At 55.9% G+C, this 11,770-nt stretch overlaps 2 protein-coding genes across 5 annotated transcripts in view; both read left to right on the forward strand.

The window, feature by feature from the left end:
* ARID1A (AT-rich interaction domain 1A) overlaps positions 1 to 3,802 on the forward strand; it is a 55,142-nt gene extending 51,340 nt beyond the window's left edge. For both annotated transcript variants that reach the window (XM_048326875.1, XM_048326874.1), the window contains exons 19-20: positions 281 to 411; positions 846 to 3,802. In XM_048326875.1, coding sequence (XP_048182832.1) covers positions 281 to 411; positions 846 to 2,570 — 1,856 coding nt within the window. In that variant the 3' untranslated portion in view covers positions 2,571 to 3,802. The remainder of the gene's footprint in view (positions 1 to 280; positions 412 to 845) is intronic.
* A 2,094-nt stretch (positions 3,803 to 5,896) lies between these two features.
* PIGV (phosphatidylinositol glycan anchor biosynthesis class V) lies at positions 5,897 to 11,698 on the forward strand. Of its 3 annotated transcripts, XM_048327356.1 has the most exons (5): positions 5,897 to 6,055; positions 8,873 to 9,026; positions 9,649 to 10,550; positions 10,638 to 10,794; positions 10,882 to 11,698. In XM_048327356.1, the coding sequence occupies exons 2-5, from the start codon at positions 8,940 to 8,942 to the stop codon at positions 11,176 to 11,178; spliced, it is 1,443 nt and encodes a 480-aa protein (XP_048183313.1). In that variant the 5' UTR covers positions 5,897 to 6,055; positions 8,873 to 8,939; the 3' UTR covers positions 11,179 to 11,698. The 3 variants fall into 3 exon arrangements, with proteins under 3 accessions (XP_048183313.1, XP_048183311.1, XP_048183312.1); XM_048327354.1 differs by having other exon boundaries at positions 5,904 to 6,055; positions 9,649 to 10,794; XM_048327355.1 differs by lacking the exon at positions 5,897 to 6,055 and adding an exon at positions 6,129 to 6,610 and having other exon boundaries at positions 9,649 to 10,794.
* Positions 11,699 to 11,770: the final 72 nt, after the last annotated feature.

Raw genomic sequence — 11,770 nt, forward strand, 5'->3', positions numbered from 1 at the left:
CTGCTGGAGCCTTCTGAGGGATTGGTGCTGCCTTGGCCCTTTGGCACAGTCCTGCCAAGCAGAAAGGCTCTGCTGGCTTTGAAAAAAACTGGCATTTTTGCAGGTTAATTGTGTTCTGAGCCCCCGTTCTGGCATTGCCTACGGGCAGGTTGGTGGCGGACACAGCCTGTACGTCATCTTAACCAGGCTCTGCTCTTCACGGGTCCAAAAAGCAGTATCAAGTGTCTCCTTTTTGTTTTGAAACTCCAGGAGCTGGAAGTATCATGTGTTTATGTTACAGGAACTCCTGAAGCCTGGAGAGTGATGATGTCTCTGAAGTCGGGGCTGCTGGCTGAAAGTACGTGGGCCTTAGATACCATAAACATCCTGCTCTATGATGACAACAGCATAATGACCTTCAACCTCAGCCAGGTGGGTGCAGATGCTCTCTGGGACAGGTCTTTGAAGTGCTGGTGCTGCAGGGGTTTCTGTCAGCGAGGTGGCAACGAGCAGCTCCTGCAGCCTCCCTGTACCTGGAGCGTGGGGTGTGGGCAGCTGTGAGCGGTCACTCCCTGGCCTGAGTGATCTCTGTGTGTGCAAAGGCCCTCCCTGGGAGTTAACGGGGGGAGATACAACCGAGAGCACAGGGTGTGTGCAGGGGGGGCGGTTTGGGTACTGACAGCCAGTGTCTGCTTCTGTCCCTTTTCTCAGAGGACAAAAACCTCTCTTCTGCACCATTTATTGCCAGCATGGGAAGAACCATTAATTGCCAGCACTGGTTAAACTCTCTGCCCTGCGTGCGTTGGCCTGAGTTGTTTTCTGATCGCTGTTCCTTCCTCCCCTCCTGTTTTTCTCCTCCCCTGTAGCTGCCAGGCTTGCTGGAACTCTTGGTGGAATATTTCCGGCGCTGCCTGATCGAGATCTTTGGAATCCTGAAGGAATACGAGGTAGGAGACCCAGGGCAAAGAACACTATTAGATCCTGAAAGGTTCTGCAAATCTTCAGCTTCCTCCCCTGAAGAAGGGGAGGAGGACGATGAGCCACGGAACCTGAACTGTGAGGAGGAAGAGGAGGATGAGGAAGAGGAGGAGGCTGCGTTTTCGAGCAAGGACAAAGTACCTCTAGAGAGCAGCGAGGAAAAGCTCGTGAGTAAATTTGACAAGCTTCCAGTGAAGGTGGTGCAGAAGAACGACCCCTTCGTGGTGGATTACTCGGACAAGCTGGGGCGGGTGCAGGAGTTCGACAGCGGGCTCCTGCACTGGCGCATCGGCGGCGGGGACACCACGGAGCACATCCAGACACACTTCGAGAGCAAGACCGAGCTGCCCTTGCCTCACAAACGAGCTTCCTGCTCCTCTGCCTTGAGGAAACGTTCAGCAGCCGAGAGCAACCCCAGCACCAGGGAAGGGGAGGCTCCTCTGCCCGACGGCTCCTCGGAGAAGAGGATAACTGCCACCATGGACGACATGCTCTCGGCACGCCCGGGCTCCCTGGCAGGGGAAGAGGAAGAGGTCAAAGCTTTGGAAACGGCGAAGGAGAGCAGCAAGTTTCCCTTTGTCATCAGTCCAGCTCAGAGCCACAGAAATATAAAAATCCTGGAGGATGAACCCCACAGTAAGGACGAGACGCCGCTCTGCACCCTCCTGGACTGGCAGGACTCTCTGGCCAAGCGCTGCATCTGCGTCTCCAACATCATCAGGAGTTTATCGTTTGTGCCGGGCAATGACTTTGAAATGTCCAAGCACCCCGGGCTGCTGCTGATTCTAGGGAAACTGATCCTCCTACACCACAAGCATCCAGAACGCAAACAGGCCCCCCTGACCTACGAGAAAGAGGAGGAGCAGGACCAAGGGGTGAGCTGCAACAAGGTGGAGTGGTGGTGGGACTGTTTGGAGATGCTGCGTGAAAACACACTGGTCACGTTGGCCAACATTTCTGGGCAGCTGGACCTCTCCCCTTACCCGGAAAGCATCTGTTTGCCTATCCTGGATGGACTCCTCCACTGGGCAGTGTGTCCCTCAGCAGAGGCCCAGGATCCCTTTCCGACACTGGGACCCAACGCTGTCCTCTCCCCTCAGAGACTGGTTTTGGAAACACTCAGCAAACTCAGCATCCAGGACAACAACGTGGATTTGATCCTCGCCACGCCCCCGTTCAGCCGCTTGGAGAAGCTGTACAGCACCATGGTGCGGTTCCTCAGTGACAGAAAGAACCCGGTGTGCCGGGAGATGGCCGTGGTGCTGCTGGCCAACCTGGCGCAGGGGGACAGCCTGGCCGCCAGAGCCATCGCCGTGCAGAAGGGCAGCATCGGCAACCTGCTGGGCTTCCTGGAGGACAGCCTGGCCGCCACGCAGTTCCAGCAGAGCCAGGCGGGGCTGATGCACATGCAGAGCCCGCCCTTCGAGGCCACCAGCGTGGACATGATGCGCCGCGCCGCCCGTGCGCTGCTGGCCCTGGCCAAGGTGGACGAGAACCACTCGGAGTTCACCTTGTACGAGTCGCGGCTCTTGGACATCTCCGTGTCGCCTTTGATGAACTCTTTGGTTTCACAAGTTATTTGTGATGTACTGTTTTTAATTGGCCAGTCATGACAGCTGTGGGATCCGAGCCCCCGTGTGCGTGTGCGTGAGTGGAGAACTTAGAAACTGACTGTTGCCCTTTATTTATGCAAAACCACCTCAGAATCCACTGTCTGCCCTGCGCTGTCCTGCTTCTCCCTCGGGGAAAGATGTCCCCGGCCCCTCTCCCCCTTCCCTGCCCTTCAAATTTGTCCTGAATCCCTTATTAAAGGAGACAAAGTTCTGTCTACATAGAAGACTTTTTTTATTTTAACCAAAGTTACTGTCGTTTACAGTGAGTTTGGGGAAAGACGACTTGCCGTGTTATCCCATTGACAGGCACCACTTTCATAACTGTTTTTAATGGTAAACTCTGAAGGACAAAAAGTGACTGCTGAACGCTGTGTGGTTTATCGTTGTACATTCACAATCTTGCAGGAACCAAGAAGTTACCAGTTGTGAACAGACCTTGTCCAAGGGAGGCCTGTGCAGTAGCGTGTAGAACTCCATGTACTGTACACCTTAAACTGTAAACATACTGTAATAATGTCTCACATGGATAAAAAAAAAAGAAAAAAACGCTGGATCAGCAGCAAGCTGTAGTTTTTAAAAATGTTTTTAGTTAATGTTGAGGAGAAAAAAAGGCTTTTCCCCCAAAGTATAATGTGTGAACCTACAACACCCTGACCTCTTTCTCTCTTCCTCCTTGATTGTATGAATAACCCTGAGATCACCTCTTAGAACTGGTTTTAACCTTTAGCTGCAGCCCAGCGCTGCCACGTGTGTATATATATATGACGTTGTACATTGCACATACCCTGAGACTCCTGCAGTTTTGTCCCCCTCCCCACCCCTTTATAGTATGACGAGTTAACGAGTTGATGACCTGCAAAAGCGAGACACAATTATTTAATCTCTTGCCAGACATCCCTCCCTGGAGGATGCTGTACAGGTCTCTGTGTATAAAGTCATTGCTGTCTCAGCAGCCAATCAACTTATAGTTTATTTTTTCCTGTTTTTGTTTTCTTTCTAATCGAGGTGTGAAAAAGTTCTAGGTTCAGTTGAAGTTCCTGATGAAGAAACACAATTGAGATTTTTCAGTGATGAATTCTGCATATTTGTATTTCAGACGATGTAGCTAAAAACTTGATGTAAATTCCTCCCTTTTTTCCTTTTTTGGCTTAATGAATATCATTTATTCAGTATGAAATCTTTATACTATATGTTCCACGTGTTAAGAATAAATGTACATTAAATCTTGGTAAGATGTTTGTAAGGGTTTTTCTTATTGGCAGGACAGGGAGGGCAGCTCAGCTCCTCCTCCCAGGCCTCAGGGCTCCTGCAAGGTGCAGCAGTGTCAGGTGCTGCCAAGGCCTGCCTTGCTAAGATCGGATGCTGCCTGGTCTGGCTCCGCTTTCCCCGGTGGAATTTTTCCTTAAGAGCTGCCCAGGCTCGGGGATCTGCAGCAGGAGCTGAAGCTGTGGCCCCCAGGGAGGAGGGAAGGGAGGCAGTTCCTCCCAGCTCTGTAAAATGGAAAATTTTCACTGCCCTCACATTTTTCACATTTTCTTGGGAGCGTGGCGTGGACTCTCGACTTCCTCCCCTCCTTTCCAGCAGACAGAGCTCCCGGCCCCTCAGCAAACAGCGAACATCCTTTGGATGAGGATCTGCACGTGTTCAGGGCTTTGGAAGTGGGTATTTCACTGAGCCTGAGGCTTTGTCCTCAGTGGATACTGCAAGTAGGGTAGCTAGAACTGCTCTGAGCTCATTAAAGAAAAAGCAGCTTTTTTTAAAGGCAAACGTCATTTTCATTCAAAAATTCCCCTTGTTTTATCTTCCCAGTCTGCTCCTCGGGAGCTCTCAGTTCCCAGAGCCTTCGCTCCTCAAACTTCAGATTCCTGGGAGTAATTGTGCCAAAATCAAAGAGCCTTTTTCCTGAAAAGTCTTGTCTATCAGCAGGAATGGTGGGAGCTCTTCCTGGCAGGAGAGTCCTTCAAATGGATTGCTTAAAAGACAGGAATGGTGCGGGGCTTCCTTGGCTTTAAAATACGCTGGGAGCCAGGTGTGAGATCAGGGCTCTGCTGGACTTTGCTGTTCTGCCACACTCCGTCGATGCAAACCCAGCTTCCTGATAATTCAGTTCTGTATTCCAGGAGTTTTGTTTAACCTGATGAAACGGATGCTGAAGTTTCACTTCTTTTCCTGGACAGAAAGGAGCCATCAGCGAGGTGGAAGCAGGTAACGTGAGCAGCTCGTGTGTGCTTGTGTGGTGGTGGATTTAATCTGGAGTGAATGCCGTGTTGGGGAGGGAAAGGAGAGTCAGGAGTGCTCCTGAAGACCCATTTCACCAGTATTTATACACCCAGCTGAGCCGAGGGGAGTAATTCTGCTCCCCTGCACTTGTGTGGCACAGCCACGGCCACCGTGCGCTTCTGAAACGGTGAAATTCAAGGGCAGAGACGAGCAATGAGTGGAATGAGAACGGTGTTCCCAGTATGGCACTGGGAGTGTTCGGGGAGCCACGCCTGCCCTCCGACCCTGCCTGCCTGCAGCTCAGATCCTTGATGCTTTGGGCCTGATTTGTACCCAAATCCTTCCATTCCTACAGGAATTCCTTGAAACACCTTTTTGACCCCCATCACTCTGCCGTTCCCCATTTTTTTTCCAGCGGAGAAAACGTGAGTTCTTCCAAGCCTGATGCCTGGTTAAAAGCAGTCAGGGAGTCTCCTTAAGGCCGCAGCAGCCCGTGATGGTTTCTCCTTCATCCCAGGCTGGATCCGGGCAGGCCCAGACCCTGACAGTTTTTAATCACGGATCTGGCTGGGGGTGAAGCCAAGTTTTCTCCAACGGAAGAGAGGTGGGAGGCAGAGAGAGGCGTTTAACGAACTCCTCTAGGAAAGGAAGGATTTGGGTCCAAAGCATGAAGGATTTTGCATTCTGGCCGCTCTGCCAGGCGAGGCTTGGGAAAGAGGGAAGTCCATGGATGTGGGGGCTGGGGGTAGCCGGGCCCAGCCTGTGCCCCAGAGGGCGCAGCTCCCGCGGGCCCAATGCCCTGCTCAGGTCGGTGTGCTGCTCGCTACTGGCGGGGCAGAGCCCTGGGCCCCGCACGGAGCTGTCCCTGGCCCGGTCCCTGGTCCCTGGTCCCGGTCCCGGCCCGGCCGCGTCCCCGCCCGCCCTCAGCAAAGATGGCGCCGCCCGCCCCTTCCCCCCGCGCGCACACGCGCGCGCCGCCGCCACGTGACGCCGGAAGGGGCGCGCCCGGAAGTTGCGCGCGCGCGCGTGGCGGGGGGGGGGGGGGAGCGGGCGGCGCGAGGGATCCGGCGCGCGAGGGAGCCGCGCGCTCAGGTGGGGGGGGGGGGCGGGGCCGCTCCTCCGTCCCTCCCTCCGCAAGGGGGCGCTGCGGCACCGGGACCGGCACCGGGATCGGGACGGGGATCGGGATCGGGACCGGGACCGGGACCGGGATCGGGGTGTCCCCGCCGCCTTCGGCCCCGGCGCTGGGCGGCAGGAGCCGCACGGTGAGGCCTGGCGGGAGCCAGCGGCAGAGGGCCCGTGTGTCGGGCGCGGGGCCGGGCTGGGGTCGTGAGGGGTTTGTGTCCCCCGCCAGCGCTGTGAGGCCTCGCTGGCGGCACGGGCGATAACGGGGGGGTTTGGAGACGGCCCCGGGACAGCCCCGTGTGCTCAGGGCCCGACTGTTCCGTGTGCCCTCCTGTGTCCGGGCACTCCCAAACACACAGGTCGTAGCTGTCCTTAATCCTGGAAGCAGCCCCACCGTGCACTTCAGCCACCATCCAGCCTCTGCCGAGGCCTCTGCAAGTCACCAGCTTGTCTTGTTTTCGAGGGGAGAGCTCTGCGTCCCCTTCCTGCCCGTGCGGGTTTGGCCATCAGAGAACAGCCACGGCAACAGCCCTGGGGGAGTCCCGGGTCCGGCGGCTCCGCGGGCGAGCGGTGCAGAGCAGGACTTGTCCCGTCCCTGTGGGATGCGGAGCTGCAGCCGAGCCTCGAGCGGAGCGGGCACAGTTGGGTTCTGAACCAGAGCAGATTTAGTTCACCCCTGTGAGCTGCTGCAACAGGTAAAAACACTCCCGTTTGCGTTCAGATACGAGGGAAGCACTGCTGGAGCTGCAGGCTCCGGATGGAACCGGGCAGGAGAGATGGCCGAGAGCTCCCAGGCCCACAGAAACAGCACCAGGCAAACAGGATTTCCAAAATCCTGCTGTATTCCTTTGGCATCCTGGTTAGAAGGGGTTTTAAAACACGTCTGGAGCGTCTCTTGAATCTCACAGCAGGTTGGAGGGGTACCAGGAGGTGCCCAGACTGTGCTGGGATGCAGGCTGGAGCAGGATTCCTTACCCCCGGCAGAAGCTGGCTGCCGGCCGTGCGGAGGAAATGCCTCTGTGGCGAGCGGCTGCTGCCACCGGCTGGTCCCCGGCCCGCACTGCGGCTGCACGGACCCGCCGGATCCCGGCTCCCGTCCTCATTCACCCAGCCTCTGCTCTGTCCCTATTCACATCCCTCTTTCAGCGCTGCTTCCAAACCGTGATTCACATCTGAGAGCAAAGGGAAGCGCAGAACCCAGAGAGGAAAACATCTTTAATTAAGATTTTGCATCTTTTTCTGCTGGAATATTTTTAGCACACTTCTGCCTCTCCCTCTCCTTTTTGTGCTTGTGCAGGTGCTCTTTCCCACAGGATTTTTGGGGCAGAGCCATTCCCGATGCTGCGTTCTCTATCCAAACGGGGCTTGTGGGCTGCAGCTCTTTTGTAGGCTTTGCTCTGTTACAAGGTGTGCTGCGTCGTGACAGGAACAGGCTTTTTAAAGCTGCGTGCTTTGAGTTCTCTTGGCACATTCAGGCGAGGCTTTTTCTGTGCTTTTTGAAAAAACTATATTTAAAGTGCCGGGACAATTTTTGCCGCTGTGCTTTAATAGGATTTGCAGCTGTGAATGTGCTTTAAAAGAGTTTACAGCTGGGTTGAAGTGTCCCCTCGCTTAAAATAACGTCACAGCTTCGTGATGCAGGAGAATGTGCCTCCCACCAGTTGCTTTGTGAGTGCTGGGGAGCACAAGGGGAATAGGAGCAACCCTAAAACTTTTATTTGTGGTTAAATAGGAAGCATAACCCTGTGGTTGGAGATTGGAGCTGTCAGTGAGCCAGTTTGGATCTTGGCTTTTGCCTTGCTGAGGATTTGCTCTCTGCCCTCTCATGCAGTTTCAACCTGGCAGGTTTTTTTCTCCACAATGGCAATAGGGAAAGCTCAGTGATTTTAGCTTGTGGAGTGATCGATTTGGGGGTCTCTGTGTGTTATAAAGTGCTGGAGCAGAGAGAAGGGCAGGATGTGGTGTCACTGGCACCCAGCGAGAGCTCTGGGCTGTGCGTTTCTCAAACTGAAAAGCAGTTGGTGGCCGGGAAACCAACGGAAGAAATGTTTTATCTTAAAAAGCTGCACAGCAGATCCTGCCCGCTTCCCGTGGCTCGGGGCCAGGGATTCAGAGCTGGGCCACCACGGCACCCAGGACATGCAGAAACTAAACTGGGGAGGCTCCACAAAGAGGTTTGAATCCCTCAGGTGAGGTTTGCAGGGAGGAGGTGGACGGGAGCCACCTCAGCATGTGCAGTGTGCTCGGCAGGCAGGTGCCAGGAGCTTTGCCAAAATACTGGGAAATTGCAGGTGGTGAGGGTGGAGTGGGGCAGAGTTTGCGTCCTGGAGGTGCTGCCTGTGCTGGGGGAAGCTGTGTGCCTGAGTTCCACCTTGCTCTGGCAGAGCTGGTGCCATGAGCCAGCTGAGTAAATCCATTCTGGGCTTCCCGGGGCAAACATGGAGCAGGAGAGAGGAGGGAGCTCCTGGCAGCACCACCAGCCCCACTCAGCAGCTGCTGACATGGGGGTTACGCTCAGAGTCCACATGAATTCTGTCTCTGTTCCAAAAACAAGAGGCTTAAATCCCATTCATTGCACTGGAGCTGGATGTGTGTGAGGATGCCTGGCGCAGCCCTGGCTCCAGCTGCTGGTGTTCCTGCTGAGGCAGCCGAGGAGCCTGTCTGCTCCAGGGATTTACTCGGGCCCGGTGAGGAACAGGGTCAGAGAACACACTATAACCTCTCTCCCTCAGTGTCTTGGCCAAGGTTAAGAAGTCAGGGATTTCTTCTTTAATAGGAACAATATCAAAGAGGTCTCTGCGTCATCTCCCAGATCCATGATCTTTTCCATACGCGACTTTCCTGTTCACAGAGATTTGCACCCTTTGAAGTGCCTGACTGCAAACAAAGGCGCAACATTCACAGATGAGGCTGAAGCCAGAAATGCCTTTCTTTGTCCTCTCTGTTTACCAACCCAGGTTTCCCAAACTGGAGGGAGAATTCCCCTGGCATCGGTGACCTACTGAGGCGATTCCTGAGCACGGGATGGAGCTGTGGAGCAGGGAGGACCCCCAGCTCCGAGAGGTCGTGTGGTTCGCCGGGCGCTGCCGGGCCCTGGCACTGCTGCTGCAGGCAAGTCTGTCCTCCAGACAGAGAGGCTTTGCTGGGGTTTGCTGCTCCCAGGCTTCTTCCTTCAGTACCCCCTGAGATCCATGAGCTGGTTCTGCACAATGGGGAAATCATCCTCTCCTCTGGAGAGTCAACAGACCATCTGCAGCCACGGGTTTTACTTACAGGTTGCTGTTAACTAAAGTTGCATAAATGTCCTTGTAACTTGCTGTGTTTTCACGCCGCTGCTGCAAGAGGCTGGTTTGGCTCAAAGTGTGTTTATCCACAGAAAAGGAACAATGATCTCCTCCTGCACGCTCCTCCCAAGTCTTATTTCCAGAGATATTCTGCACTGAGCATGGGAGAGCTTGGTCATGACAGCCAGCACAGAGCCCAGTCATAGCCATGAGCAGCTTTCCCTGGCCAGTTCCTCAGGGCTTCGTGCTGGATCTGTCCCAGAGCATTATTCTGTTCAGATGTAAATACCCCAAAAGGTTGTGTTTGCACCTTTTCAGAACCTCATGGCCATCTGAGGGGGTCTGGCTTCAGTGCCACCCTTACCCCTTGTTTGAACCCCAGGAGTTCTGCCCGGTTCTCTCAGTACCAGAGCACCTCTGCCAGCCTTCATCCCTCTCTTGTCTTCCAGGCTGTGTTTAACCTGCTGATCCCGGATCACTCTGCCGACGCCTTCTCCCCGCCGCGGCTGGGTGCGCCGGGCCCGTGGGACGCGCTGCTGGAGCGGCTGCTGGGCGGGCTGGGCCGCTGGGACGCCGAGCATTTCCTGTTCATCGCCGAGCGCGGGTACCTGTTCGAGCACAACTGCGCCTTCCTGCCGCTGTTCCCGCTGAGCCTGCGGGCCCTGGCGTGCCTGTGGCCCCCGCAGCTGCGGCCCCGCAGCCGCCTGCTGCTCTCGGCCGCGCTGCTGAACTCGCTGCTGTCCGTGCTGGCGGCCGCTGCCCTGTACGCGCTGGGCCGGGCGGTGCTGCGGCGGCGCGGCGAGGCCTTCCTGGCGGCCTTGCTCTTCTCCCTCAGCCCTGCCAGCGTGTTCATGGCAGCTGCCTACTCGGAAAGCATGTTTGCCTTCCTGGCCTTCAGTGCCATGTGGCAGCTGGAGAAGGGGCAGAGCTGGCTCAGTGGGCTGCTCTTCTCCCTGGCTTCTGGGGCCCGTGCCAACGGGCTGATTAACGCTGGCTTCTTCCTCTACTCCCGCAGCAAGGGCTTTGCCCTCCAGCTGCAGGTGGGATCAGCATCCGTAAGGAAGCTCCCTCTGGTGTGGAAGCAGGTGCTTAGCCTGGCATCTTCAGCAGCCCTGATGTGTGCCGGGATTTCTCTGCCTTTTGCTTTGTTTCAATACTATGCCTACGTGAGGTTCTGCAGCCCTGGCACGGGCCTGGGTCAGACCGTTCCCGAGCCACTGCTGCAGCTGGCACGGGACAAGGGCTACCGTGTGGCAGGCATGGATGGGGCTAAACCCCCTTGGTGCTCCCAGCGCTTCCCTGTGGTCTATTCCTATATCCAAGACACTTACTGGAACGTGGGCTTTCTAAGGTACTTTGAGCTCAGACAGCTCCCAAATTTCTTGCTTGCTCTGCCTGTCACCCTTCTGGGCTCATGGGCTGCCTGGACCTATGTCAGCACAAACCCCCGGCACTGCCTGACTCTTGGTCTAGAGAGGAGTAAGAGTGAAGAGAAGGGAAAGCCAAGAGATGGATTTTGTGGCCCTGCTGCCTTCGTGTACGTGGTCCATGCCACGGCTCTGCTGGCATTTGGATTCTCTTGCATGCACGTGCAGGTAGGACACAGGAGGGATTCCTTGTGGGGCTGGGGCAGTGACAGTCACAGCAGTTTGGGTGATTTCTCCTCTGCCTGTTGCCTTCAGGTGCTGACCCGGTTCCTTGGCTCCTCGTCTCCCATCCTGTACTGGTTCCCTGCTCACCTGCTTCAGGAACACGAACCTTTACTCTGGAGCACAGGGACTGACAATCCAACCTCTGTGAAGCCTCTTCTCAGAACATCTCCCGGTTCCTGTGGGAAGGGGACTCCGGACAACCTCGTCGTGAGGCTGCTGCTGAACTGGCGTTTGATCACGCCCCTCAGCAAGAGCATCCTGGGATTCTTCCTGTGCTACTGGCTGCTGGGACTGATCCTGCACTGCAACTTCTTCCCATGGACGTAGTGGGCTGTGCTGGCACAGACTGGCCGTGGGACAGGAGCTCTGGTCAGAACTGAAACTAACCTGCTCTAAAAGCCTGACGAGGCTGTGATGACGCTGTTGTTGCAGTTACAAAGGTGTTACTCCTCCGTTACCATGTCCCAGACGGGATGTTCTCCCTGGTGTTATGCTGCAGCATCCTGCCCCGCTCTGCTGTCATTGCTGACAGCCAAAATTCCCGTCACCTGCCCGGGATGGGGAATGCTCCTCGGTTCCTGCATCTCCTGGGGGAGGCTGTAGCAGGCACTGATTTATAGCAGGATCTGTGTGAGGGATTTGGGGATTCCCTGGGATGTGTTGTGGGCACAGCAGTTGGCCAGGGAGGGTGCATCTGCCCTGAGCTGCTCAGACTACTCTGATTCCTTTCCCGTGGTGCCGGCTACGGTTCCAGGCTCCGAGCCAGGCTGGGCAGGGGGCACGGAGGGGGTGGCGGGCGCTGTGTGGGCACATGCACGACCCCAATAAACACGTGAAAGTTACCGGAGAGGCGGCTCAGCCCGCTCTGCCGCGCCGGGATCGGGGCAGGGATCGGGATCGCGGTTGGGATCGGGGCCGG

Source organism: Corvus hawaiiensis, chromosome 23 (assembly GCF_020740725.1).
Source record: "Corvus hawaiiensis isolate bCorHaw1 chromosome 23, bCorHaw1.pri.cur, whole genome shotgun sequence".
NCBI classification, from domain to species: domain Eukaryota; kingdom Metazoa; phylum Chordata; class Aves; order Passeriformes; family Corvidae; genus Corvus; species Corvus hawaiiensis.